Source organism: Syngnathoides biaculeatus, chromosome 9 (genome assembly GCF_019802595.1).
Source record: "Syngnathoides biaculeatus isolate LvHL_M chromosome 9, ASM1980259v1, whole genome shotgun sequence".
NCBI classification, from domain to species: Eukaryota; Metazoa; Chordata; class Actinopteri; order Syngnathiformes; family Syngnathidae; genus Syngnathoides; species Syngnathoides biaculeatus.
In genome coordinates this window covers 30,935,626-30,963,407 of record NC_084648.1, presented here as the reverse complement: position 1 = coordinate 30,963,407, position 27,782 = coordinate 30,935,626, and the positions used below count along the sequence as shown (strand labels likewise).

General features: G+C 40.8%; 1 protein-coding gene across 2 annotated transcripts in view; it reads left to right on the top strand.

Moving 5' to 3' along the window:
- The window catches only part of helz (helicase with zinc finger), a 130,324-nt gene that overhangs the window by 72,141 nt on the left and 30,401 nt on the right, over positions 1 to 27,782 (top strand). For both annotated transcript variants that reach the window (XM_061828683.1, XM_061828684.1), the window contains 4 exons: positions 2,454 to 2,633; positions 6,797 to 6,898; positions 12,929 to 13,107; positions 20,101 to 20,219. In XM_061828683.1, the coding sequence (XP_061684667.1) occupies positions 2,454 to 2,633; positions 6,797 to 6,898; positions 12,929 to 13,107; positions 20,101 to 20,219 (580 nt within the window). The remainder of the gene's footprint in view (positions 1 to 2,453; positions 2,634 to 6,796; positions 6,899 to 12,928; positions 13,108 to 20,100; positions 20,220 to 27,782) is intronic.

The window sequence follows — 27,782 nt, the reverse complement described above, 5'->3', positions numbered from 1 at the left end:
GTCGGTTTTGCCATGCCATACTCCCTCAATAGCTCATAAACATGCACACCAGATTCATATTTGGCTCTCAATTCCTTCTTAAAGTCAACAGTTTTAACGCACCCCTTTCCTTTTTTCAGCACCAGCAGTTCCACTTGCCTTCTTTGGAGCCATTATTGGGGGTTAATATTGCTCAATCAGAAGAAAAGTCACTATCGGGACACGTCCATGTGCAGAGGCTGCGTTATACACAAAGAGCTTCGTGTGTGGGTCAACTGGCTGCGTCGCGTGTTATATTTTTTTCCGTTTTTTCTCAGGGGTTCACTATAAAAAAATCATCGTGGGTCAGCTGGTCAGGACGTTCAAGAACCGATTGTTTGAAAACAGAAGCAAAAAAATCTCAAAATTTTCTTTAGAAAACCGATTTGTATGAAAACAGATGTTCGAGAGCCGAGTATCCACGTGTGTGTGTGTGTGTGTGTATATATATATATATATATATATATATATATACACACACACAGTGAAGAAAATGAGTATTTGAACACCCTGCTATATTGCAAGTTTTCCCACTTAAAATCATGGAGGGGTCTGAAATTTTCATCGTAGGTGCATGTCCACTGTGCGAGAGATAATCTAAAAAGAAAAATCCAGAAATCATAATGTATGATTTTTTTAAATGATTTATTTGTATGATACAGCTGCAAATAAGCATTTGAACACCTGTCTGTAATTCTAACCATCAAAGACCTGTCTGCCTTTAAAAGTCCACCTCCACTCCATGTATTATCCTGAATCAGATGCACCTGTGTGAGGTCGTTAGTTGCATAAAGACACCTGTCCACCCCATACAATCAGTAAGACTCAAACTTGTAACATGGCCAAGACCAAAGAGGTGTCCAAAGACACGACAGACAAAATTGTAGACGTGCACATGGCTGGAAAGGGTTACGGAGAAATTGCCAAGCAGCTTGGTGAAAAAACTGTTGGAACAATCATTAGAAAATAGAAGAAGCTAAACATGACGGACACTCTCAATCGGAGTGGAGCCCCATGCAAGATATCACCTCGTGGGGTCTCACTGATCCTTAGAAAGGTGAGGAATCAGCCCAGGACGACACGACAGGATTTGGTCAATGACCTGAAAAGAGCTGGGACCACCATTTCTAAGGTGACTGTTGGTAGTACACTAAGATGTCATGGTTTGAAATCATGCATGGCACGGAGGGTTCCGCTGCTGAAACCAGCACATGTCAAGGCCCTTCTTAAGTTTGCCAATGACCATTTGGATGATACAGAGGAGTCATGGGAGAAGGTTTCGTGGTCAGACGAGACCAAAATGTAACTTTGTAGTCATAATTCCACTAACTGTGTTTGGAGGAAGACGAATGATGAGTTCCATCCCTACTGTGAAACATGGGGGTGGTAGCATCATGCTTTGGGGGGGTTCTGCACATTGGAGCAAACGACGACCAGGAAGACCAAGGAGTGGCTCCGTAAGAAGCACATCAAGGTTCTGGTGTGGCCTAGCCAGTCTCCAGACCTAAACCCAACAGAAAATATTTGGTGTGAGCTGAAACTCCGTGTTTCTCAGCGAGAGCCCAAAAATCCGTCTGATCTAGCGAAGATCTGTGTGGAGAAGTGGGCCAAAATCCCTCCTGCAGTGTGTGCAAACCTGGTGAACAACTACAGGAAATGTTTGACCTCTGTAATTGCAAACAAAGACTACTGTACCAAATATTAACATTGGTTTTCTCAGGTGTTCAAATACTTATTTGCAGCTGTATCACACAAATAAATCGTTTATACATTGTGATTTCTGGATTTTTCTTTTTAGATTATCGTCAGTGGTCATGCACCTACGATGAAAATTTCAGACCCTTCCATGATTTCTAAGTGAGAGAACTTGCAATATAGCAGGATGTTCAAATACTTATTTTATTCACTGTATATGGATATTGGGATTTTTCTCAAACTATTGGGCAGCTCAAAGACTCCCAAAATACATCTGATCATCATCAGCGATCACGTACCAATTTCTCTTAATCTAAAAATTTCCTCCACCAACATGGCGCTTCTACAGTATATGTCACTATTGAAGGACCCAGATTTTGATTCTTTCATGAGGAAGGAATGGAATGTGCTTCTGAAATTCAATGACTCCCCATCTCTGTTGTGAGAGATGAATAATATTCTTCGTATAAGAAAGAACAAGTCCAAAAATTTGAAAACGGAGTTGGAAGAATATGCAATCTGTTGTTTAAATACGCTTAAAAATCAACTTCAAAACATCAAATAATGTTATGTTGTCCAAGATATGTCCTCGGTATGACGCTTCCTAGTGTTGTTTACATTTTTGTGTTTTTCGGTTGCTTCTGGACTGAAGTAAACAAGACATGAATTTTTGACAGAGTCTTTCCCGGTCTTTATTTCAACTTAATAATTCCATGGCCCATCTTTTTTTCTACCCACAGGCAGTGGGATGAACAGCTGGATCCTCGTCTGAATGCCAAGCAGAAAGAGGCTATTCTTGCCATCACCACCCCTCTCTCTATCCCCCTGCCCCCAGTACTCATCATTGGACCCTATGGCACTGGCAAAACATTCACCCTGGCACAGGCTGTCAAACACATTCTGCGCCAGGAAACCAGCAGGTGTGTGATTAATATTTTGTACCACTTCTTGGCCAGTATTTTCTTCACAACTGTTAGAATTCCAAACCAATTTTTCCCATCAGCATTCTTAACTCATTAATCCAGCCATTTCCTAAGCAGGGAACCAATAGACCTCCAGGCATATTTGAGCAATTTCACTTATTTTTCAAGCCCCACAGAATATTGTGAACTATGATTATGTACGCAACAAAAATACCAAAAGAAAAGTCAGACTCTCTTCTTTCATTAGAAAAAAAGTATGTCTTTAACCATTCTTTAGTAATAAACAGCCAAATATAGGCTACTTTCAGCCAAATCTGTTTCTGTAGGAAAAAAAACTGAGAAGACGGCCTTAGTCAGAAAGCAGAACAAAACCGATCAAGCAACACAATGACTGACGCAATATTTTTGTTTAGTGAAGCTCTCCAATGTCTGAACATTAAAACACTGAATATTTTTGACAGGAAAAAAAAAGTATAACTACAGAATTTCCATGAACCACCAATGCATGAACACAAGGAATTCTCTCTCACTTCTAGTACAATGTAGACGCTTTTTTTCCTTGCTATGTTTGCTTTGCCTCGGTTGACATTGTTTCTCAAGCATGCGCGTTTCACGGAAACGATCGTTCCGGTACCGTGTCGTTACCCAGCCTAAGAAAACAGGGAACTGAAAGTCCGTTTCCCAGATCTCAGGGCTTACTTTTAATAAAATTCGCCCATGTGTGGAATGTAAAACAAGTTCTCAACGAAATACAACAATCTGTATAAAACAAACCTACATGGACCCCTTTATTTTTAATGATTAAAACGCCCAACTTTGTCAGTGTACTTTACAAATGGCACCGGTTTTCCACTTTTGCGCTACGCATGCACAAGGTCGAGTTATTCATATCCGGGTCACCCAAACGCTTGTCAAACATGTCGGTTGCTAAGCGTAAAAGACAAAATGCTCATGCCTGCTAAGGCTTTATTCTGAAGTACATGTAAAAACCGGTTCCCATGAGCATTATCAATGGGAACCGAAAAATCGTTTCCCAGGAAAAAAAGCAACGGAACCGAAAGATCGGTTACCATACTTGCCGAAATCCTCATGCCTGGTTTCTTGCTGTTAAGCTTGTTTTTCTTCTGTACTGTATTTTTCTTTTTTGTGAATAATCAGTTATTCATCATTACGTTAGTGTGGCCTGGTAATTAGCACTAGTCTGGTGTTAGCAACAAGATGATTTTAAACGATTTATTTGTGATACAGCCACAAATAAGTATTTGAACACCTATCAGACACCTGTACACCCAATACAATCAGTAAGACTCAAACTTGTAACATGGCCAAAACCAAAGAGCTGTCCAAAGATACCAGAGACAAAATTGTACAACTTCACATAGCTGGAAAGGGCTACGGAGAAATTTCCAAACACCTTGGTGAAAAAAGGTCCACTGTTGGAGCAATCATTAGAAAAGGGTTAGAAGCTAAACATGAGGCTCAATCTCAATCGGAGTGACGCCCCATGCAAGATATCACCTCGTGGTGTCGCAATGATCCTGAGAAAGGTGAGGAATCAGCCCAGGACTACACAACAGGACTTGGTTAATGACCTCAAAAAAGCTGCGACCACCGTTTCCAAGTTGAGTGTTGGTAATATATTAAAACGTCATGGTTTGAAATCATGCATCGCACGGAAGGTTCCCCTGCTTTAACCAGCATTTGTCAATGCCGGTTTTAAGTTTGCCAACGACCATTTGGATGATACAGAGGAGTCATGCTAAATAGTTTTGTTGTCGGATGAGACCAAAAGGTAACCTTTTGGTCATAATTCCACTCACCGTGTTTGAAGGAAGACAAATGATGAGTTCCATCCCGAGAACACCATCCCTACTGTGAAGCATGGGGGTGGTAGCATCATGCTTTGGGGGTATTTTTCTGCACATGGGACAGGACGACTGTACTGTATTAAGAAGACGATGACCGTGGCCATATATTGTGAGATTTTGGGGAACAACCTCCTTTCCTTTGAAGATGGGTCGTAGCTAGGTCTTTCAACATGACAATGACCCGAAGCACACAGCCAGGAAATCCAAGGAGTGGCTCCATAAGAAGCATATCAAGGTTCTGGCGTGGCCTAGCCATACTCCAGACCTAAACTCAATAGAAAATCTTTGGAGGAAGCTGGGACTCCGTGTTTCTCAGCTCAGAAACCTGTCTGATCTAGAGAAGTTCTGCGTGGAGGAGTGGGCCAAAATCCAATCCTAGTGTGCAAACCTGGTGAACAACTACAGTAAACGTTTGACCTCTGTAATTGCAAACAAAGGCTACTGTACTAAATATTAACATTGGTTTTTTCAGTTCTTCAAATACTTATTTTCAGCTGCATCACACAAATAAATTGTTTAAAAAATCATACATTGTGATTTCTGGATTTTTCTTTCGATTATCTCCCTCACAGCGGACATGCACCAACAATAAAAATTTCAGACCCCTCCATGATTTCTAAGTGGGAGAACCTGCAATATACCAGGGTGTTCAAATACTTATTTTCTTCACTGTATGTGCGTGAATGAGAAGGGTGAAGGGGGAAGAGTGAGGCTCCAGGGAGAAGAGAGGAAAGGGAGGACGGCTTCAAATACTTGGGGTCAACAATCCAGAGCAATGATGAGTGTGGTAAGGAAGTGAAGAAACGGGTCCAAGTTGGATGGAACAGCTGGCGGAAGGTGTCTGGGTTGTTATGTGACAGAAGACTCTGCTCTGTATGTAAGCATAGAGTTCAATTAAAAATGCCATGATTTTAGTTCTGTGTTGTTTATTTCATTTACAAACATATCCATCAACATTTACATCCTTTTAAATCCTGTGTACTCTTGGCCATCTGGATTAGGAAAGATGTCAAAAATCTTTGACACACAGCAAATGGAAGTGGCATGTGGTTATTTCTACCTACAATTCCCCAACACCAGCTCACAAGCAGTCTATAGGCAGTATGTGTTAATAACCTGAAAATAAGAAAATATACTCATATGACAATTTGCCTGGCTGGGACTTTGTTTGAACAAGCATCGATTATGCAAATGCTGCTTTTAGTAGGAACAATAATAATATAAATCTTTATTTCAAGTAATCGAAAATGGTGAAAAAAATGGGATGATGAAGAGAGACCATAATTTTTAAAATATCGCTTACTCGTGTTGTGGAAATTCCAGTCACTGCTGATACTGTTGCGTGAATTCGAGATAGGCAACCTCAACTACCTATGGGTTCAGACAGTTGGCAATAAATTCTGTGTACCCTGTCATGCACCGCAGAGTCTGAAGTGCATGACAAATCTCTAATATGGCATTACTGACAATGATGATGTACACATTCATGGTGTCACGACGAAACTAAAATTATCACACCACAGGAAACAGTAGCATAACTATCAAATAATACAACAAAAGAATGACTGATGAAATAATTGACAAAACATGCACCTTAAATGCTATTAAGATGGTCCCAGTAAAGCATGCTGGGAGCATAGTAGGAATGTGTTGTCAATTATTTTGTGAGTTATTCTTTGAGTTATATTATTTGCTGATTGTTCTATTCTGTTTGCTGTGGTTTGATGTGATGTGCTGTGAACATGGAATTGTTCCTCACTGCCTCGTCAGCGCCATCATATGGTAGCTTACATACATACTAAAATATGTGCTTCCATGCTGACAGTGCTACAAGTGTGTTAATACTGCATCCATTATTCACAGATTTTTATGCACGGGGGTGTAAGGAACGTAACCCTCGTGAATAATGGCAACTACTACCGTTTTATGTTGCTTACTCACTACTAATATACTGGAAACCTACCTCAAGATCATCTTTATATTTCAGGAATCTCGTTAACAAAGTGGACTTCACACTTTGGTTCATCTTGGAGATTTACTACCTTTACTAGATGCTAATGTATTAGTTTGCAACGGAATTAAAGTTGGCTCAGCAGTTAACGCTTAATTGGGTATAATTGTGTATAAACATTTAAACTTCATTACACTTGCAAAGTATTTGTTCTTTGCATGGTGTAAGAAAGCCAGCATTTAGTAGGCTTAAAAGACTTACCGGGAAAATAATTTTGCCACAGAGCATTTGCTGCAAGTGTAATGGGTGATTTCTCTCTGGCTTGTCTTTTGTCTCTACAGGGTTCTGATCTGCACCCATTCCAACAGTGCAGCTGACCTTTACATTAAGGACTACCTTCATCCTTATGTTGAAGCAGGCAATCCACATGCCAGACCTCTCAGGTATAGATATTCACATGAAGTACATGTTGGCTGAGGTGCAATACAAGCTTCTTTTGACATACCATTAAGTTCTGCATATTTTAATTTCAACTGAATGAAACTCTATGGCCAAGTTATTTCTCCAAATGCAATCCAATTAAAGCTAAATTAAAAGCACAAAATAGTTTTTTAGAAGTACTTACATTAGGGCTACAACAATACACAAAATTCACTGTTCAATACTTTTGTGTCATGGTTCGATATTTTGTTGATACAAAAAAAAAGTTGGCCTTTTTTAACTTTAATTAAAATTACCAGCATTTAAAAATGATTTTAAAAAATGTATTTGATGGAGAAATCACCCATCTTTTGCAGCGCATTCTTAGCAGCAGAGTATATTTTACAAATAGTTCCTGAGAAAATAAGTCATAACTATTCCAACAGCTATGACAGAATTATTTTAACTCCTGTCATTGTAAGTAATCATAGGTATAGTTACAAGCGTCTCAATAAATTAGAATCATGTCAAGACCTTAATTTACTTATATTGTTCAATTCAAAAAGTGAAACTCAGTTGCATTGCACACACTCAGTTAACTGTTTTTCGTATATGTATCTCAGTGATGTGTAAAAGTATTCACCCCTTCCCAATTTTTTACATACCTCACAAAGGCTTCAAATCATCAAACCAATTATAATATCACTCTGAGACAACCCAAGGAAATACAAAATGCCGTTTCAAATGACAGAAAAAATCCAAACCTTTCTGACCCTCTATGAAAATAGAATCGCCCCCTTGAACCGAATAACAGGTTGTGCCACCCTTGGCACCAAGAAGTTAAGTAGTCCATTCTGTATTACATACTTGGCACTCACTGTCGACTTTTCTTTTCTTTGGCCTACTCATGGTTGAATAAAGGTTTACAGCAGTAGCAGAATGAAAACAGAACAGCCAAAGTCAAGTCAATGTATCACTGTACCTATTGCGCCACCTCGTGGAACCACTAGACATCACAGGATAACCTGTTGGTACCAGTGGGTATTACAGCACAGACTTTTGGAACCACTTGACATTACAGGACATGGTCAAATGAATGTAATCATGATTTTGGACCAATGTTTGGCAGGGCGGGTTGAAATTTTAAACAGGCCGGGTGTGGCCTGCGGGCAGTATCCAATACTGATCTATGTAATGTATGAGTTTTGAAAAAACTTCATTTTCTTCCATATTGTAATTGAATGAGATGTACCCATACAAATGTTACATGAGCTTCTACAGCTACTTTCAGACCTTTAAGTCATGAGTAGTTACTGATCAGGAGGTGTGTCTAAAGAATGTTGGTTTTCATCTCCCATTCCGCACTTAAATGTAGTGCCGTAAGTCAAGTACTTCTGCCTAGCCCTCGATGTCCAGCTGTTTCAAGTCAGAGCAATGGGGAGGTTAGTGATGCAGTCGGTCTTCCTGAGTCCACTACATAACTTGTTGTGAAACCTGATGTTTTCCCCAAGTTAGAAAAGCGTCGCATGTCGACGACAATAAAAGTAGCAATAGCACAGTCAGTTTATTTTTCCCCATTTAAATCATTCTCTCCAAATACTTTGGATAAGGTTTTTAGGAGGCGTACTTGTTTTAGGCACTTTTTCCTCATTGAGGCGATGTCGGCGTGAATTATGGTGTCATTTTTGTTGTACTTGTGTACTTAAACATTATGTGACACTTGCAACATACCGTTGGTGCTTTTGTCTGACATGCTCGCTATCTCAGACATACGTCAAACTAAAATGAAAGGAGTTCCAAAGATTAGGGTGCCATGGTGAATTTCCAAATGCACAGTGTAACACTAAATGAGGTGTTAAAGCGGAGTATCTTAACACAGCTACACTGTGACCACCATATTCAACAGTTACATGCAGTTCTCTTAAAAGTGTTGGAACAGCAAGGTCACTACCTGTGTTTTTGTTGTATACTGGAGTCGTTTGCGTTTCTGATAAAAAGATGATTATGAAACTAAAGTTCAGAATTCCTGCTTTTATTTAGTTGTATTTATAGAGAGATGTGTTATCTCGTGGCAGATCACCTTTTGTTTGAACCCACCCTCTTTTCAAGTGCACAAAATTATTAGAACATGTGTATGATGGGTGTTTTTAGATCCTCAGATGCTGAATTTTAGATTGACTGCTTAAACATTGGATAATGCTTGTTCTTAGCTTTGGATTTCACCATTGTAAACTGCATTTGGTGTTAAGCAAACATGTAGACCAGTGAGCTATCTATAGGAGAAAAGCAAACTATTTTGAAACAGAGAAAAGTGAAAATCGATCACAGTACAACAATTTGGAATGTCCTGAAAAAGAAACTACTGGTATACTGAGCAACAGACATCAAACAGGTTGCCCAAGGGTATCATCAGCAGCTGAGAGCTGTAAAAAAAGACCCAAAGACAAGACTCAGTGCCTACCTTCATAGGACAGGGGTGAAGATATCACAATCCTCTGTTTGAGGACGACTTAGAGAGAAGAAATCTGCAGTCCATACCACAAGACGCAAACCACTGATCAGCAGAAGGCCAGATTGGATTTGGGGAAAAAGTACATAGATGAGTGACAAAAGTTTTAGAAGAAAAATTTCTAGACTAATGAGACCAAGATTAATTTTTACCAAAGTGATGAAAAGTTTGGAGAAAGAAAATCTGTTTACGATCAAAAACTTCTTCACTTGGAAGAAAGCACCAAGAACATGGCCTTCAGTGGAAAAAGACGCTACAGCAGAGTGGCACCAAGACAAAGAGACATAGTCATAGGAACTACAAGATACACGTGAGTCACAATTTTTTTTGGGCCAATCTCATAGGTTGATGAATAAAATTAAATGTATTTCTAAAAGCTGTCACTTATATATATATATATATATATATATATATATATATATATATGAACACATTTCAATTATTTCTCAAAAAACTTTGGTTACATTGTATACCAGGGGTGCTAAATTTGTTGATCGCAAGGCAGTTTTGGTCGATCGTGCGACGGCGTGCCAAAAAAAAAAAAAAAGGCAGCTTATCGCTTCATTCAGGTGTGGCACATACGTAAAGGCATTTTCTAGCAAGCTGGACTTCTATTCACGGTCTCTTTTTTGCTTTCTCCATGGCAGTTGCGGTGTGTGTGTGTGTGTGTGTGTGTGTGTGTGTGTGTGTGTGTGTGTGTGTGTGTGTGTGTGTGTGTGTGTGTGTGTGTGGTGTGTGTGTGTGTGTGTGTGTGTGTGTGTGTGTGTGTGTGTGTGTGTGCGTGCGTGCGTGCGTGCGCATGCTTGCGTAAATAATGTTGAATTAAAAACAGTCACTCGTGGAGCGGTAGCCCCTGTCCTCCATGTACCCCTGAACTTGTCTGATCCCTGCCTAATTCACTTAATATAAACATGCAGGCAAATAAACTTAAAAGTGGAACTACTGTGGTAAAAACTGTGAAATGTTTGACCTACGAAGCAAACTTGGAATTTCAAGATTGTTTAAACTGCACAAATTGGAATCTCTTTGAAACTTCAAGTGCCAGCCTAGAGGAGTGGTTCCCAACCAGTGTGCCGTAAGAACTCTTATGGTGTGCTGTGGGGAAAAGATCAAATTTCACTTAGTTGGTAAGAATATTATTAACAACAAAAGTATTTGTTCATGTTTCTATGTCAGTGGCATTTAAAGACAAACTGAACAAATTAATAGTCTTCTATTGATAGAAAGTATGTAATTGACTTGTGTGTCCACTTTTGCGACACTTATGGTGGTGTGCCGTGAGATTTTTCAAATGTAAGATATGTGACTTGGCTCAAAAAAGCTTGGGAATCACTGGCCTAGATGTGGACTGTTTCACATCCTCTATCCAATATGTGTGTACCAACAAAGAAATTTTGCACAATACAGTGGACATCTATAGGTGTATGGCTAGAGCCCTACATAATTGCTCCGGGATCTAGTTCACTCAAGAGTTTGTCATCGCAAAGAGAAATTGTGCAGAAAAGTTTGAGAAAAACGTTTTCTGGTAACTTTGGTTTGGATTACAATCAATAACCAACTTCAGGTGACAATCCCCCCCAAGAAGAGTTTAATAAAGGGCAAGTTCTACTGCACATTTAGAAGGACACATTTACACCCCACACCCACCTAGCTGCACCACCGACCAGCATCACACCTCTAACTCATTCACAGACCATCCACTAACAGGATATGAAACACCTTCAAACAACAAAAGATCTTCAAAGCGGAAGGCCTTGTGTCCCCATCCTGCCACAAATTCTGTACGGACCAGTTTGCTTCGCCACATACAGATCTTCAGTGGGTCTCTAGAACTGTGTAAAGTCGCAAATGCTTCACCATCATCCCAGTCCCCAAGAAACCTGCAGTCTCGTGTCTGAATGACTACAGACCCATTGCCCCGTCATCTCTTGTCATAAAGTCGTTTGAACGGCTCATGCTGGACCACCTCGACCATGTCGTGACCATGCTGAACTTCCTGCTGTTTGTCTACTGAGCAAACAGGTCTGTGGATGACTCAGTCAACATGAGACTACCCTTCATCCTAGACTTCCTCGACAGTGCGGGAAGCTGTTCATGGACTTCAGCTCTGCATTCAACACCATCACGTCTGAACTCCTCCTCTCCAAGCTTCTCCAACTCAGCATCATCCCAGGCACCTGCAGCTGGATTTGCAGCTTTCTGGTGAGCAGGAAACTATAGGTGAGGCTGGGGGACACCACCCACAGGTACCACCAGCACTGGGCCGCTCCAAGAATGTGTCCTCTCACTCTCTATACAAACGACTGAACCTCAACTCACCCTTCTGTCAAACTTCTGAAGTTTTCAGACGATACCACCCTTTATCAGTCAAAGACCTGTGACAAGTCTGCATATTGTCAGGAAGTGAAGCGGCTGGAGCCTTGGTGTGGCCGACACAACCTGGACTTGAACACACTCAAGACTGTGAAGATGAATGTGGATTTCAGGGGGCATCCTTTATCACAGCTGACCTTTTTTGCTCTCCAAATGACCAAGTTCTTCAGAGTTAAGGCCTCTTTATAATCTCACGCGCTCGACAATGCCCGCGTTACATCACGTGTCCTATGCATTGTCCCGCGCAGCACCTCTGCATCACTTGCCACGCACATGTCAAACAAATTATTCCGTGGAGAAAGCTGCCAAGATAATTTCTCTTGATTGGTCCATTTTAGTCACATGCTGTGACACCCTCTATAGACTAAAGGAGTGACTCCAACTACCGGGGGGGAAAATTTTTATATATATATATATATATATATATATATATATATTATATATATATATATATATATAATTTTTTTTTTTTTTAATTTTTTTTTTTTTTTAGATATATATATATACATGGAGAATGATTCTAATTCTGGATAATAATACTCTTAAATTCTGAGGCTGCTTTGTTCAATCTTGCATGGGTGTCTGGAGTTTGTGCAGGGTACAATAAATTCTCAAGAATATCTATAAAAGTATGGTTGACAGAAATGTGATGCCCACTGTCAGAAATCTTGGTCTCAGTTACAGGTCATGGGTCTTGCAACAGGATTATGACCAAAAACACAGCTAAAAATACACAAGAATGGCTGAGAGCAAAACACTCATCTATTCTGGCCTTCTGAGTTTTTATCCCAATTCCTGTGAACATCTGTGGAAGTAGCGGGTGAAAAATACCTGCTGAGGTGGAGGAATGTCACTGAAAATTACAAAAATTATTTCATTGCAGTGATTGCCTTAAAAAGTTTCTGCAACAAAATATTAAGTTGCTTACCATCATTTTTGTGCATGCCTGTTTGATTAGTTTTTTTAAAAAAATAATTCTGTTCGCATTTCAAAAACAGTCTTGATTTTCATCTGTTAAATTTCATTAAATTATTTTGTGACCACAGAGTTTTTTTTGTTTTTTTTTTTATGAACCATGGGTTACCAACAGTTTTGTCCACATATCCATATAATCAGTGATCCCCAAGTGGCCAAATGTTCATTCATTCATTTGAATTTTTTCTTTTTCTAGGGTATACTTTAGGAATCGCTGGGTGAAGACGGTCCACCCAGTGGTTCAGCAGTACTGTCTCATCGCCAACACACAGGTCACTTTCAAAATGCCCACAAGGGATGATATCCTCAGGCATCGTGTGGTTGTGGTCACCCTCAGCACTTCCCAGTACCTCTGCCAGCTTGATTTGGAGCCCGGTGAGACACATTTAATCTTTTGTTTCAGTAAAATCAATTGCTCAGATGGGCCTGTCGCCAGTGTATACAGTGGGACAAAAAGTGTTTAGTCAGCCACTAATTTTACTAGTTCTCCAACTTATAAAGATGAGAGCCCTGTACTTTTCATCATAGATGTATGTCACCTGTGAGAGACAAAATGAAAAAAAAAAAATCCAGAAATTTTTTGAAAGAACTAGCAAATTATGGTGCAAAATATGTATTTGGTCAAACAAGCAAGATTTATGGTTCTTCTTGAAGAGGATGTTCTGTCCTTCACTCGTTAACTATATTAATGGCACCTGTGTGAAAGAAACCTCTCCACAACCTCAGTCACACTCCAAACTTCACTCTGGCTAAGAACAAAGAGCTGTCAAAGGACACCCAAAGCAAAAATTGTAGACCTGCACCAAGCTGAGAAGACTGTATTTGCGATAGATAAGCAGCTTGATGTGAAGAAATCAACTGAGGGAAAAATTATTGGGAAATGAAAGCCATACAAGACAACTGCTACTCTCTCTCGATCTGGGACTCCACACAAGATCTCACTCCGTGGGATCAAATGATCACTAAAACAGTTACCAAAACTCCCATAAATCAGGGGTTGGGGGGGGTGGACCTAGTGACTGAATTGCAGAGAGTTGGGACCAAAGTAACAAAGGCTACCATCAGTAACACACGTCACCACGAGTGTCTTGAATCCTGCAGTGCCATATGTGTCCCCCTGCTTTACCCAGTATATGCAGGGTTCATAGGGGTCAGGGAATTTATGGAATATCATGGAAAGAAACGTTGCCTTTTCCAGGTCTTGGAAAGTCCCGTAAATAAAAAATATTTGCCTTGGGTCAGGGAATGTCATACAATTTTCAGTCACTGTGACTTGACTGGCGCAATCGCACTCTTTAATCCGCACAATCGAGCACAAAAAATCACTTGCGTAAAATTTATGAGTAGAAATACATAGACATTCTCTGCACATGAAAACCAATCCAGCAGTAAACCACAGCCTGACTTTTTTTTTTTTTTTTCCAACAGGGAAGCACACAGTCTCCTGATAGTTTACCTGACTCCGCCCACCTTCGGCTCTTAAAGGCGTACACTTATACTTTAATTCCAAACACCGTCCACCCACACAGTCTGGGCAGCGTAGAGTTTAAGTAAAAGAGGTCTGGTCTGAAGCCAAAGTAGAAAGTACAGAATGACATGGTGTATAATGGTAAAATTCCACCTTGGCACAGCCTGATCGAGGATGAAAGCACGGACAATACAGTGCATAAATAGCTAATTCTGTATTTTAAATATAGGCAACATAACATTAACCTTAGATGAAAATATGTTCAACATGTAATTATAGTTTTTTTGTTTTTAATAGCCATAAATTTCAGTCATTATGATGTGCCTACTTGATTGATAAGCTTTGGCACTTATTATTTCAGTGAAAACACACGACCTAGCTGAAATATTGCTGTCTACCACAATCAGTCAATCCAATATTAGTCATGGAATTTTGTATTTAATATTTGGAAAGTCATGGAAAATTCATGGAATTTTGAGTTTCTGGAAGTGTATGAACTCTGGATATGTCCAGGAGCATCTGAAGTTTGCTAGCAAGCTTTTGGATGATCCAAAAGAAGTTTGGGAGAATGCTATGTAATCAGATGAAACCAAAGTACAACTTTTTGGTTAAAAACTGTCATGTTTGGAGGACAAAAAATGCTAAATTCAATCCAAAGAACACAATACCTACTGGCAACATGATGCTTTGGGGCTTTTTTATGCAAAAGGATGAGGATGACTGATATTTGTAAAGGAAAATGAATGGGGCAATGTATTGTGAGATTTTTATATAAAACCTCCTTCTGTGAGCAAGGACATTGAAGCTGAAATGTTACCAAGTCTTTCAGCATGACATTGATCCCAAACACATACCTTGGGCAATGATGCAGTGGCTCAGAAGCATTTCAAGGTCCTGGAGTGGCCTAGCCAGTCTCCAGACCTCAACCCCATAGAAAATCTTTGGAGGAAGGTGAAAATATGTGTTACCCAGTGACAGCCCAAAACATTACTGCTCTAGGTAAGATCTGCATGGAAGAATGGGCAAAAATACCATCAATAATGTGTGAAAACATTGAAGATTTAGAGAAAACGTTTGACCTCTTGTCATTGCCAACAAAAGGTGTATACCAGTTTTGAAATTAACTTTTGACTAAATGCTATAATTAGCTAATACATTTTTTTAAAACTCATTTTCATATTTTTTTCACTTTGTCTCAGAGGTAAGGGATAATGATGAAAATTGCAGACCTCATCTTTATAAATTGGAGAACTTGTCCAATTGGTGTTGAACTAAATACTTTTTTGGCATAGTTTACCGATCTTACAAAGTGAAGTAATGTGTGCCCAAGACATACTTTAGTGGTTGTGATCACCCTCAAGCTTTCCAGTTCCTCTGCAAGCTTGACTTGGAGCCTGGTGAGACACATTTAATCTCATGCATTTCATTAAAATCACTTGCTTAAATTGGCCTGTTAGAAATGCATACTGTATTTGAGTGATGAAAAGCTTACGTAACGCTTACATTGGACCACAAATAAACTTTTTCTTAATTCCTTACTCCATCGTGCAATTTCTGTGCAATAAAGTGGAGCCGTTAAATAAGAAGTTGTGAACTGACGGGGAATTTTGGACACGAATAATATTGTAGGAGAAGCAAAGGTATTTCATGGCACTGTAAAAATTACCGATGATTGAAAAATGATCATAGAAAACACAACGCTATGTGGGATACCGCTATGGACTGAAGTCATTTAATTACACTGAAGAAAATAAGTATTTGAACACCGTTATTTTGCAAGTTCTCCCAATTAGAAATCATGGAGAGGTCTGAAATTTTCATCGTAGGTGCAAGTCCACTGAGGGAGAGAATCTAAAAAAAAAAAATCCAGAAATCACAATGGATGATTTTTTTAACGATTTATTTTTGTGATACAGCTGCAAATACACCTGAGAAAACCAATGTTAATATTAAGTAGAGGAGCCTTTTTTTGCAATTACAGAGGTCAAACGCTTCCTGTTGTTGTTCACCAGGTTTGCACACACTGCAGGAGGGATTTTGGCCTACTCCTCCACACAGATCTCTAGATCAGACAGGTTTCTGGGCTGTCGCGGAGAAACAAAAAGTTTCAGCTGCCTCCAAAGATTTTCTATTGCGTTTAGTTCTGGAGACTGACTAGGCCACGCCAGAACCTTGATATGCTGCTTACGGAGCCACTCCTTGGTTTTCCTGGCTATGTGCTTCGGGTCATTGTCATGTTGAAAGACCCAGCCATGACCCATCTTCAATGGTCTTACTGAGGGAAAGAGGTTGTTCCCCAAAATCTCACAATATACGACCGTGGTCATCCTCTCCTTAATATACAGTGCAGTCGTCCTGTCCCATGTGCAGAAAAGCAACCCCAAAGCATGATGCTACTGCCCCCATGCTTCACAGTAGGGGTGGTGGTCTTGGGATGGAACGCATCATTCGTCTTACTCCAAACACAATGAGTGGAATTTTGACCAAAAAGTTCAATTTTTGTCTCATCTGACCACAAAACTTTCTCCCATGACTCCTCCCCATCATCCAAATGGTCATGGGCAAAATTAAGAGAGGCCTTGACGTGCTGGTTTGAGCAGAGGAAACTTCCGTGCCATGCATGATTTCAAACCATGACGTCTTAGTGTATTACCAACAGTCACCTTCGAAACGGTCCCAGCTCTTTTCAGGTCATTGACCAACTCTTGTTGTCGTCCTGGGCTGATTCCTCATCTTTCTAAGAATAATTGAGACCCCATGAGGTGATATCTTGCATGGGGCTCCACGCCAATTGAGATTGACCATCATGTTTAGCTTCTTCCATTTTCTAATGATTGCTTTTTTCACCAAGCTGCTTGGCAATTTCTCCGTAGCCCTTTCCAGCCGTGTGGAATTGTACAAATTTGTCTCTGGTGTCTTTGGACAGTTCTTTGGTCTTGGACATGTTACATGTTTGAGTCTTACTGATTATACGTAGTTTGCGCTCATGTTTTTTTGATAGCAACTAGATGCCATAATGAAAGCTGCTACCGATTGCAGCCGAATGGAGGGAACCCAAACCCTTGGTTAAAAAAATGTTTCCTCACAACCGCCATGGATGACACAGTGGATGACATGCTGTGGGAGGAAGATGGGATGTTCATGATCCAATGCAGGAGGCACCGGCACTGGACCAAGTCATCGATGAGTTTGACAGTGATGCACCAAAGGTAGCTACGATGGGTATTTTTCAGATTGGAAATGAGCCAGATGCTTTTTTTGAAGTCTTGGCCAAGGATGTGTAATGTAGTGGATAAACTGAACTTTGAACAAACGTTTTATGCACAAATATTAAATGCAAAAAAAATGTACCGTAGACTGGTGGTTGGGGACCACTTTTTTTATGAGATACGCCTGGAGTTTGTAAAAGATCACGATATTCTGGGGCTGTCCTGGTTGACACACCTCTGCAACATCGTGTGGACATTGGGGGCCTTGCCTCTGGATTGGCAGACTGGGGTGGTGGTTCTCCTTTTTAAGAAAGAGGACCGGAGGGTGTGTTTCATCTACAGGGGGATCACACTCCTCAGCCTGCCTGGTAAGATCTATTCAGGGGTGCTGGAAAGAATGGTGTGTCAGGAAGTAAAATCTCAGATTCAGGGGGAGCAATGTGGTTTTCGTCCTGGCCATGGAACAGTGGATCAACTCTATACCCTTTTGAGGGTCTTCGAGGGCGCATGGGAGTTCGCCCAACCCGTATATGTGTTTTTTGGACATGTAGACGGCGTTCAACCACATCCCTGCGGAGTTCTTTAAGGGGTGCTTTGGGGCTATGGGGTATTGAACCCCCCGATACAGGCTGCTCGGTCCCTGTTTGATGGATGTCAGAGTTCAGTCCTCATTGCCGGCAGTAAGTCTGACTTGTTTCCGGTTAGGGTTGGAATCCTCCAAGGCTGCCTTTTGTCACCGATTCTGTTCAGGGAAGCAGTGCACCATCAACACTGTGTGTAGGGAGGATGGGCCACTAATGACTTGACTGTGGACGTTGTCAGTTGATAAGAAGAATACGTTGAAGAACTCCTCAATTCCATCGTGGCCATGTCCTATGTGGAAGAAGAGTCTGGTGTCTCTGAGGCGGACTTTTCTCCATCTGGGGTTGAGGTCACCGAAGTGGTTAAAAATCTCTTCAGTGGCAAGGTCTTATGTGTGGATGAGATTCACCAGGGGTTCCTAAACGCTCAGGATGTTGTGGGGTTCTCCTAGTTGACACCTCTGCAAAATCCCATGGACATCGGCGACAGTGCTTCTGGATTGGGATACTGGGATTAATGACTTTTTTTAAAAAAGGAAACCTTTTCCCTCAGACTCTGTGCCCCCCCACCTCCCGCAAGACATGTTTACAGTTGTGCCGAAGGGGGGGAATGGAAATCTCTTCTGATGGGGTTCTGCCAGATGTTACCAGCAGACTTAGGCCTTCTAGGTTGGACCAGAATCTTCCCCACCATGAGCACCAATTCATAACCAGGTGTTGATCAGTTTACAGCTCCACCAATCTCTTTTCCCGAGTCTCCCAAGACGTGGCCATAAGTCTGATGACACAACCGCGATTATGGAACTGCGACCTCGCGTGTCCTTTTGCCAAGTGTACATATGATCACCGTTATGCTTGAATATGGATTGTCTTTATGGAGAATCTGTAGTAAGAACAGAAGTCCAATAAAGGAACACCACTCGAGTTCTGATTGGGGGGTGTTCCTGTCAATCAAGCCCTTCCAGGTACAGAGTCAACATTCCACATCCCTAGAGCCAGTTTCTGTAGCTCGGAATTGGATGCCCAAGGTCCCCCACTTTGGCCCCTCCACAACTCACACTGCAATTGAACTCTATGGCCTTTTCCACACTTGGTGAGCCCCACAGGAATGGGGACCCATGCTACCCTATTTGAATTATTACAGTATTTTTATAGTTTATATTATATATAATAGTATTTTATTTTCTAATTTTATAACAGCTCCCTATTGTCTAATGCTTTTCTTTTTGACAAATCTGTTTTGCCATTTCAAATTTCATGATTGGAAAAATGGTATTGGCACCAGAGAGGCATTCACAATCTCCATGTCGTCACTACTAATTTGACATGTCTTTTCATCACCTCATCCTACCGTGCATTGCTTAAGGTTTTTAAAGCACAGTGAGATTATTTTTTACCCATTCAAAATATCCGCAAATATTCCTTGGGTTGCACTGCTTGTTATGACGTATTTTAAAAGCTTCAATACCTGTTGTAAATTATGCATGATTTTATTTCCTATTTGAGCAAAAATATAAATACAACACTTTTGTTTTTGCTCCCATTTTTTGTTTACCTGGACTTCAAAATCTAAAACAAACAGAAGGCCATTTCCCTTAAATATTGCTCAGAAATCTGTCTCAATCTTTTAGGGCATTACTCCATTGTCCAAGTAATCCACCCACCTCAAGGGAATTTCTCCATTGTCCAAGTAATCTATCCCACCTCACGTGTGGCACATCAAGATTTTGAATCGAAAGCAAGCTTATTGGACAGGTGCGCCATAGGTTAGCCACAATAAAAGGCCACGCTGAGATGTGCAGTTTTGCTTTTCTTTTTTCTGGGTGTCTGGAGGGACAGAAAACTACTCAGTATCTGGTGTGACCAACATATTGTGAACTATATTTGAGAGAAATAGCCTTTGGTGAATGGAGAAAAGGTTTTAGATCTTTGAGTTCAGCTCATGGGAAAAAAGGACCAACAAAAAAATGTTTTTTTGTTCACTGTACATACCTCACCTTGAAAGAACTAAAACTGGACTACATAAGATAGCAGCACAAGCTTTGTCAGAATAAAATTTTGATCGTTGGTCACCATTTAGCAAATATAACTCTTTGTCCATCCTGTTCAGGCCTGTTCACTCATATCTTGTTGGATGAAGCTGCCCAGGCCATGGAGTGTGAGACGATCATGCCTTTTGCCCTAGCTAGCAATACCACTCGCATTGTGTTGGCTGGAGACCATATGCAAGTAAGTGCTAACACGAAATGGTACTACAGGATATCTTTCTGTTCTGTATGACGTCCAAATTTTGTTGACATGCTGAGATGTCCTCACATTGTCTTGCTTTCATAATTAAATTAAAATACCGTTATGTGAGAGCTGCACAGCTCGGTGCAGATATCAGCTGTAACTTTTGTTTAAAATCAAAACAGAACTGCCTCAATTTAGCTGCCTCATCAGGTCAGCCAAAGCTAGTAAGAACCAAAGCTTCAGTTAAGCTTTACAAGTCCACCGAAAACCTTATTTCCCCATACCCTGCTTTCTGGACAGTGGCGATGATTACCAGAAGTTTGTGGATGAAAACCTTTCAAATTTCCACACTACAAATTCGTTTGAATTACTTAGGTTGAGTCTTTAGAGCAGATCTGGGTATTCCATGGCCCGTGGGCCACATCTGGCCCAATGGCTGACTATGTCAGGCCAATCATAAATTAGAAAATAAATGTTTAAAAATACGCATGCTGTGCATGCAATACAGCTGTCACTTTTATTTTTAAAATTTTCATTCTTGTTTACTTCTGTGTGGGCACACATGCGACCGTCTAGGTAAACAGCAACAAGTGATGCTACAGTGCCATAAAAAAAATATTTGCCTCCCTCCTGAATCCACCCCCCTATACCTAACACACACATTTTGGCCTGATGTTCTCCTTCGGGATTTTTTGGTACCCATCAGAATTCATTGTTCCATCAATTACAGGAAGTTGTCCTGGTCCTGAATAAGCAAAGAACCCTCAAACCATCACACTCCCACTACCATCAGGGATGCAAATTTTCCCGCAGATTCGCAGAATTCTGAGTTTTTTCAGCTAAAAATGTCATTGTTGTGAAACGTGTATATTCTTTGAGAAAATTTGTGTGTGTTTGTGGGGGAGGGGTACGGCTTGACACGGGGCGAGGCTGTGATCAAGACCGGCCGTCACCATCTATCGGCAACGCGTGTTGTTTAATTAGTCACAGCTGTGATAAGGGAAAACGGCAATGCTATCTGTTTACGTCATTGCTATCTGTTTGCATTAAATTTGGTGTTTATAATAACGACAATATTCCGATTTCCGGCAGCATTTTGGCAGTATTTCATGGGTATTTTCACTCTGATGTGAACATTTCATAGAGAAGCATTCTGTTTACTATGACATGGTGATAACTTATAGTCATACGTACGCATGTGTTATCGAGCGGTCTGCACGTTTGCCACTATGTCGAAAGTCTTGGAGCGAAAAGATGAAGATCGTGCCAGGGAAATTGATAAAAAACACAGGGTAAAAAACTGTTTAAGATGGGCATGGCTTGAAAAAAGTGAAACCGTGCAGATAGAAACGAAAGCTCTATCAACATGTCTAACCGAACACATACAAAAAGTGTATGTTTCTGGCAAAGTGCTGTGCACTTATCCAGGAACATATCCAAACCAGGAAAAAAAAGGTAAGTTGGATGTAAATTTCTCACATATTATATAATTGACAACTGTTAATACGATTAGACCTATCTGTAGCACTGGCCCTGGAGATCACACATTTTATCGCTCACTTTTATATTTCATGATCGCTCTCTCTTTCATATATATACAGTGAAGAAAATTATTTTAACACCCTGCTATATTATTATATATATCAATAGATGAGGTGCCAGATTAAACATGGCACCTTAGAATGTGGTGCACTTTATGTGAAGTGAGTTCCAATATTTGCAATTGTGACTTGTCCAACAAAGTACACTTACAGTGAAGAAAATGAGTATTTGAACACCCTGCTTTACTGCAAGTTCTCCCACTTAGAAATCATGGAGGGGTCTGAAATTTTCATTGTAGGTGCATGTCCACTGTGAGAGAGATAATCTAAAAAGAAAAATCCAGAAATAACAATGTATGATTTTTTTTTTTTAATGATTTGTGTGATACAGCTGCAAATAAGTATTTGAACACCTGAGAAAACCAATGTTATTTGGTACAGTAGCCTTTGTTTGCAATTACAGAGGTCAAACGTTTCCTGTAGATGTTCACCAGGTTTGCACACACCGCAAGAGGGATTTTCTCTAGATCACACAGGTTTCTGGGCTGTCGCTGAGAAACACAGAGTTTCAGCTCTCTCCAAAGGTTTTCTATTGGGTTTAGATTTGGAGACTGGTGAGGCCACGCCAGAACCTTGATATGCTTCTTACGGAGCCACTCCTTGGTTTTCCTGACTGTGTGCTTCGGGTCATTGTCATGTTGAAAGACCCAGCCACAGCCCATCTTCAATGCTCTGACTGAGGAAAAGAAGTTGTTCCCCAAAATCTCACAATATATGGCTGCGTTTCATCCTCTCGTTAATACAGTGCAGTCGTCCTGTTCATGTGCAGAAAAACACCCACAAAGCATGATTGCCACCACACCCATGCTTCACAGTAGGGATGGTGTTCTTGGGATGGAAGTCATGATTCGTCTTCCTCCAAATATGGTTAGTGGAATTAAGACCCAAAAGTTCCATTTTGGTCTCATCTGATCACCAAACTTTCTCCCATGACTCCTCTGTGTCATCCAAATGGTAATTGGCAAACTTAAGACGGGCCTTGACATGTGCTGGTTTAAGTAGGGGAACCTTCCATGCCATGCATGATTTCAAACCATGACGTCTTAGTGTATTACCAACAGTCACCTTGGAAACAGTGGTCCCAGCTCTTTTCAGGTCATTGGCCAAGTCCTGTCATGTAGTCCTGGGCTGATTCTTCACCTTTCTAAGGATCATTGAGACCCCACGAGGTGATATCTTGTATGGGGCTCCACTCCGATTGAGATTGACCGTCATGTTTAGGTTCTTCTATTTTCTAAGGATTGCTGCAAGAGTGGACCTTTTGTCACCAAGCTGCTTGGCAATTTCTCCGTAGCCCTTTCCAGCCGTGTGGAGTTGTAGAATTTTGTCTCTGGTGTCTTTGGACAGTTCTTTGGTCTTGACTATGTTTCAAGTTTGAGTCTTACTGATTGTATACGTGGACAAGTGTCTTTCTGCAGCTCACTACCTCACACGGGTGTATCTGATTCAGGATAATACATGGATTGGAGGTGGACTTTTAAAGGCGGACTAACAGGTCTTTGAGGATTAGAATTCTAGCTGATGGACACGTGTTCAAATACTTATTTGTACCTGTATCACACAAATCTAAAATCTAAATTCTGGATTTTTTTTTTATTCTTTCTCTCACAGTGGTCATGCACCTAACGATGAAAGTTTCAGACGTCTCCATGATTTCTAAGTTGGAGAACTTGCAATATAGCAGGGTGTTCAAATACTTATTTTCTTCACTATATATATATATACACACACATATACATATATATAAACAAATTACTTGTGTCCTTATTTCTGACGTATAATTTGTAATTACAGTCGCCTATCTGATATAAATTTCACTGTCTACATTTTCATGTCTGAAGTTGGGCAAAATTATTTTGGTTGTTTGGACTCATATTTTAAGTTTTCAAAATATTATGATTGCCCTGTATTTACACTGTTAGAAGTAACCATAGGTCACCATTTGTGTGTTTTATCAAAAAATCTTTGTGAATCTTCTTGGGAACACCCCCCGAAGGCAGACATTTTCAGTGTTTTTCCAAATTGGTCATTCTCATCCATGCTTCACTGTTGGCATAATGTTCTTTTTATCAAATGCTGTGCTATTTTTATGCCATACGTAACAGGTCACACACATTCCTTAAATGGTTTGGGTCCTACTTGGAGGAAAGGAACTACTCTGAACCATTGGAAGTGCTCAATCTCAAGAAATGGCAATGACTTATGGGGTCCTTCAAGGGTCAATTCTTGGACCACTTTCATTCAGCCTGTATATGCTACCCTTGGGTCAAATTCTTCAAAACTTTAATTTTGACTATCATAGGTTTGCAGATGACCGTTATTTTTAGCAGGATCTCCTGATGAATACAGTTCAATTGAGGCATTGTGCCACAGTCTAAAGCAGATAAATAAGTAGATGAGCCAAACTTTTCTTCAACTAAAAGACAACAAAACTGAGACAATTGTTTTTTGCAATAAAGAAAAGAGAAGTGCTGTTCGTATACACCTGGAATCTATAAAAACCAAAGACCATTTCCGAAACCTTGGTGTTCTGATTGATTCCGACCTGACTTTCAACAGTCATATTAAACCAATCATTAAAACTGTGTTTTACCATTTAGCAGCATTTAGTTATTATGCTGCACACAAATGGAATAAGTTGCCAACAGAGGTCAGGCCAGCCCCAAGTATGAAAGTTTTTAAATCTATCTTTCCCCCCCCCCATGTTTTCTTGAATTGGTACTGAGCTGCCGTAGTAATAATTACTTCCGTTCATCATTCGAGTCTGAAAAATATTTTCTCTGGGTTACATCTCGGTCCTTTCAGCGGCAAAATTACCCCCACAAGCTCGAAAAAACACATCTTTGCAAAATTTCTTTTCGATTGGGAAAAGGCCCGGTGAAGAGATCAAAGCAGAGCCTACAACTAACTCGCGCCTTTTTGAGGAGCTTTGTGAAGAGATGGACGCAGATGCTTCTCTTTTCCACGGAAATAAGATGGTTATCCAGAGGGAAATCGCTCACAAGAGTGTTTAAATTACGAGAGCCGCTGCAAAGATTTCTCTCATTCACATCTGTGAATCGGGCTTTTTTGGAGTGACAGCAACCAAAACAAAACGAGGTAATAGACTGGATATAGACAACACACTTTGGGTGTCTTTGTCTCCCATTATCCCCAGATAAGATCATCTCGTTGCAGAGAAACAAGCTCAGGGCTCCCATTGATATAGCGTATGGTGAGTCGGAATTTTCAAGCACTTTAAATTCATTTTCGTGGCGTATCTGTATCTTATTTTGAAGGCTTGTTTAAACATGACTCTTAAAGTGGGCCTGTCATGAAATGGATGATTTCTGGTATATTTTTAATGGAAAAACCCACAGCCAATATGGTCCGATGTGTTTTTTTCAAACATGATTTTGACATACAGCTTTTTGTAACTCCCGCCATGAAAATCCTCTCAGGGATTTGTTTTCGAGAAGAAACAGGAAGTGACGTAAAGGACAGCGGCGCCCCCTCGTGGACTCGTTTCTTTCCATTAGTTTTACCTCCGGGAAGGTAGTTCATTGTTCCTTTGTGTTAGCCAAAATGCCGGCTCATTGCATTGCTGGACATTGCTTGAATACTCGGGAGAATGGAATTACCCTTCATAAATTTGAAAGAGACCCTGTTCATTGTGGACTGCACGGGTGCAGAGGACGAGAGCTTCGTGGGTTCCAAATAACAGGTAGGTGTGTATACAGCTCCTAAAAAAAAAAAATAATAGTTTGGGGAGGACCACGTAATGGGTCTCTCTCATCTTCTTCTTTTCCTTTCGGCTTGTCCCGTTAGGGGTCGCCACAGCGTGTCATCTCCTGCATCTTCCTCTCTAACCCCAACTGCCCTCATGTCTTCCCTCACCACATCCATAAACCTTCTCTTTGGTCTTCCTCTCGCTCTTTTGCCTGGGAGCTCCATCCTCAGCATCCTTCTACCAATATACTCACTCTCTCGCCTCTGAACATGTCCAAACCATCGAAGTCTGCTCTCTCGAATCTTGTCTCCAAAACATCCAAGTTTGGCTGTCCTCATTTCTAATCCTATCCAACCTGGTCACTCCGAGCGAGAACCTCAACATCTTCCTTTCTGCCACCTCCAGTTCTGCTTCCTGTTGTTTCTTCAGTGCCACCGTCTCTAATCCGTACATCATGGCCGGCCTTACCACTGTTTTGTCAACTTTGCCTTTCATCCTCGCAGAGACTCTTCTGTCACATAACACACCAGACAGCTGTTCCAACCTGCTTGGACCCGTTTCTTCACTTCCTCACCACACTCACCATTGCTCTGGATTGTTGACCCGAAATATTTGAAGTCGTCCACCTTCTCTATCTCGTCTCCCTGTAGCCTCACTCTTTCGCCTCCACTTTTCTCATTCACGCACATATATTCTGTTTTACTTTGGGTAATCTTCATTCCTCTCCTTTCCAGTGCATGTTTCCATCTTTCTAATTGTTCCTCTGCATGCTCCCTGCTTTCACTGCATATCACAATATCATCTGCGAACATCATGGTCCAAGGGGATTCCAGTCTAACCTCATCTGTCAGCCTATCCATTACCACTGCAAACAGGAAGGGGCTCATTGCTGATCCCTGATGCAGTCCCACCTCCACCTTAAATTCCTCTGTCACACCTAAGGCACACCTCACCATTGTTCTGCTGCCATCATACATGTCCTGTACTATTTTAACATACGTCTCTGCCACACCAGACTTACGCTTGCAGTACCACAGTTCCTCTCTTGGTACACTGTCATAGGCTTTCTCGAGATCCGCAAAGACACAATGTAGCTCCTTCTGACCTTCTCTGTACTTTTCCACTAGCATCCTCAAGGCAAATAATGCATCTGTGGTACTCTTTCTAGGCCTGAAACCATACTGTTGCTCGCAGATACTTACATCTGTCTTGAGTCTAGCCTCCACTACTCTTTCCCATTACTTCATTGTGTGGCTCATCAACTTTATTCCTCTATAGTTCCCACAGCTCTGAACATCCCCTTTGTTCTTAAAAATGGGAACTAGAACACTTTTCCTCCATTCTTCAGGCATCTTTTCGCCCGCTAGTATTCTGTTGAATAAGTTGGTCAAAAACTCCACAGCCATCTCTCCAAATTGCTTCCATACCTCTACCAGTATGTCATCAGGACCAACTGCCTTTCCATTTTTCATCCTTTGTAGTGCCTTTCTGACTTCCCCCTTAGTAATCATTGCCACTTCCTGGTCCTTCACACTTGCCTCTTGAACTCTTCCTTCTCTCTCATTTTCTTCATTCATCAACTTCTCAAAGTATGCTTTCCATCTATTTAGCACACTACTGGCACCAGTGAACTCACTCATAACGTAGCAAAAGATCCGCATATGAAATGTGTCCATATAGCTACTAAAAAAAAATAATAGTTTGGGGCGGACCACGTAATCGGTCCTCTCATAATGTAACGAAAGATCCGCGTATGGAATATGTGCGCGTTGCCCAGCCAACAATGTCTCACTCACTCTCGTCTCGATAGTGTTCATCGCGTACTGCGGCGACTTTGAACATACCCCTAAAAGCAGCATAACTCGGCTCCTCCTTATATACCACGGCGAACCAAATGCGTGTTCAGTACGTATAAAATATTCCCACGATCCAACTTGTTTAAGAAATGCAAGGCAAAATGAATTTTTGTGTCTGGTGTGAACATATCATTGGGCATAAGGAAGTGGCCCTTCTGATGAACAGCCACTCCTTGAAACAATGGAGCTTCGTGTTAATATAGTGGGGAGATACCCTCATGCCATGAGGTATACTCCTCAGCTCATTGTTGTCATGGGGCTAGTTGTTAGCGCTGCCCCAAAATTCTCGCCAGTTGAAATGGTGAATTTTAAAATACCATGGGCACGGAAAGTATTCAAAACCTCTTAACTTTTTCACTTGGTTATATTGCAGCCATTTGATAAAATCATTTGT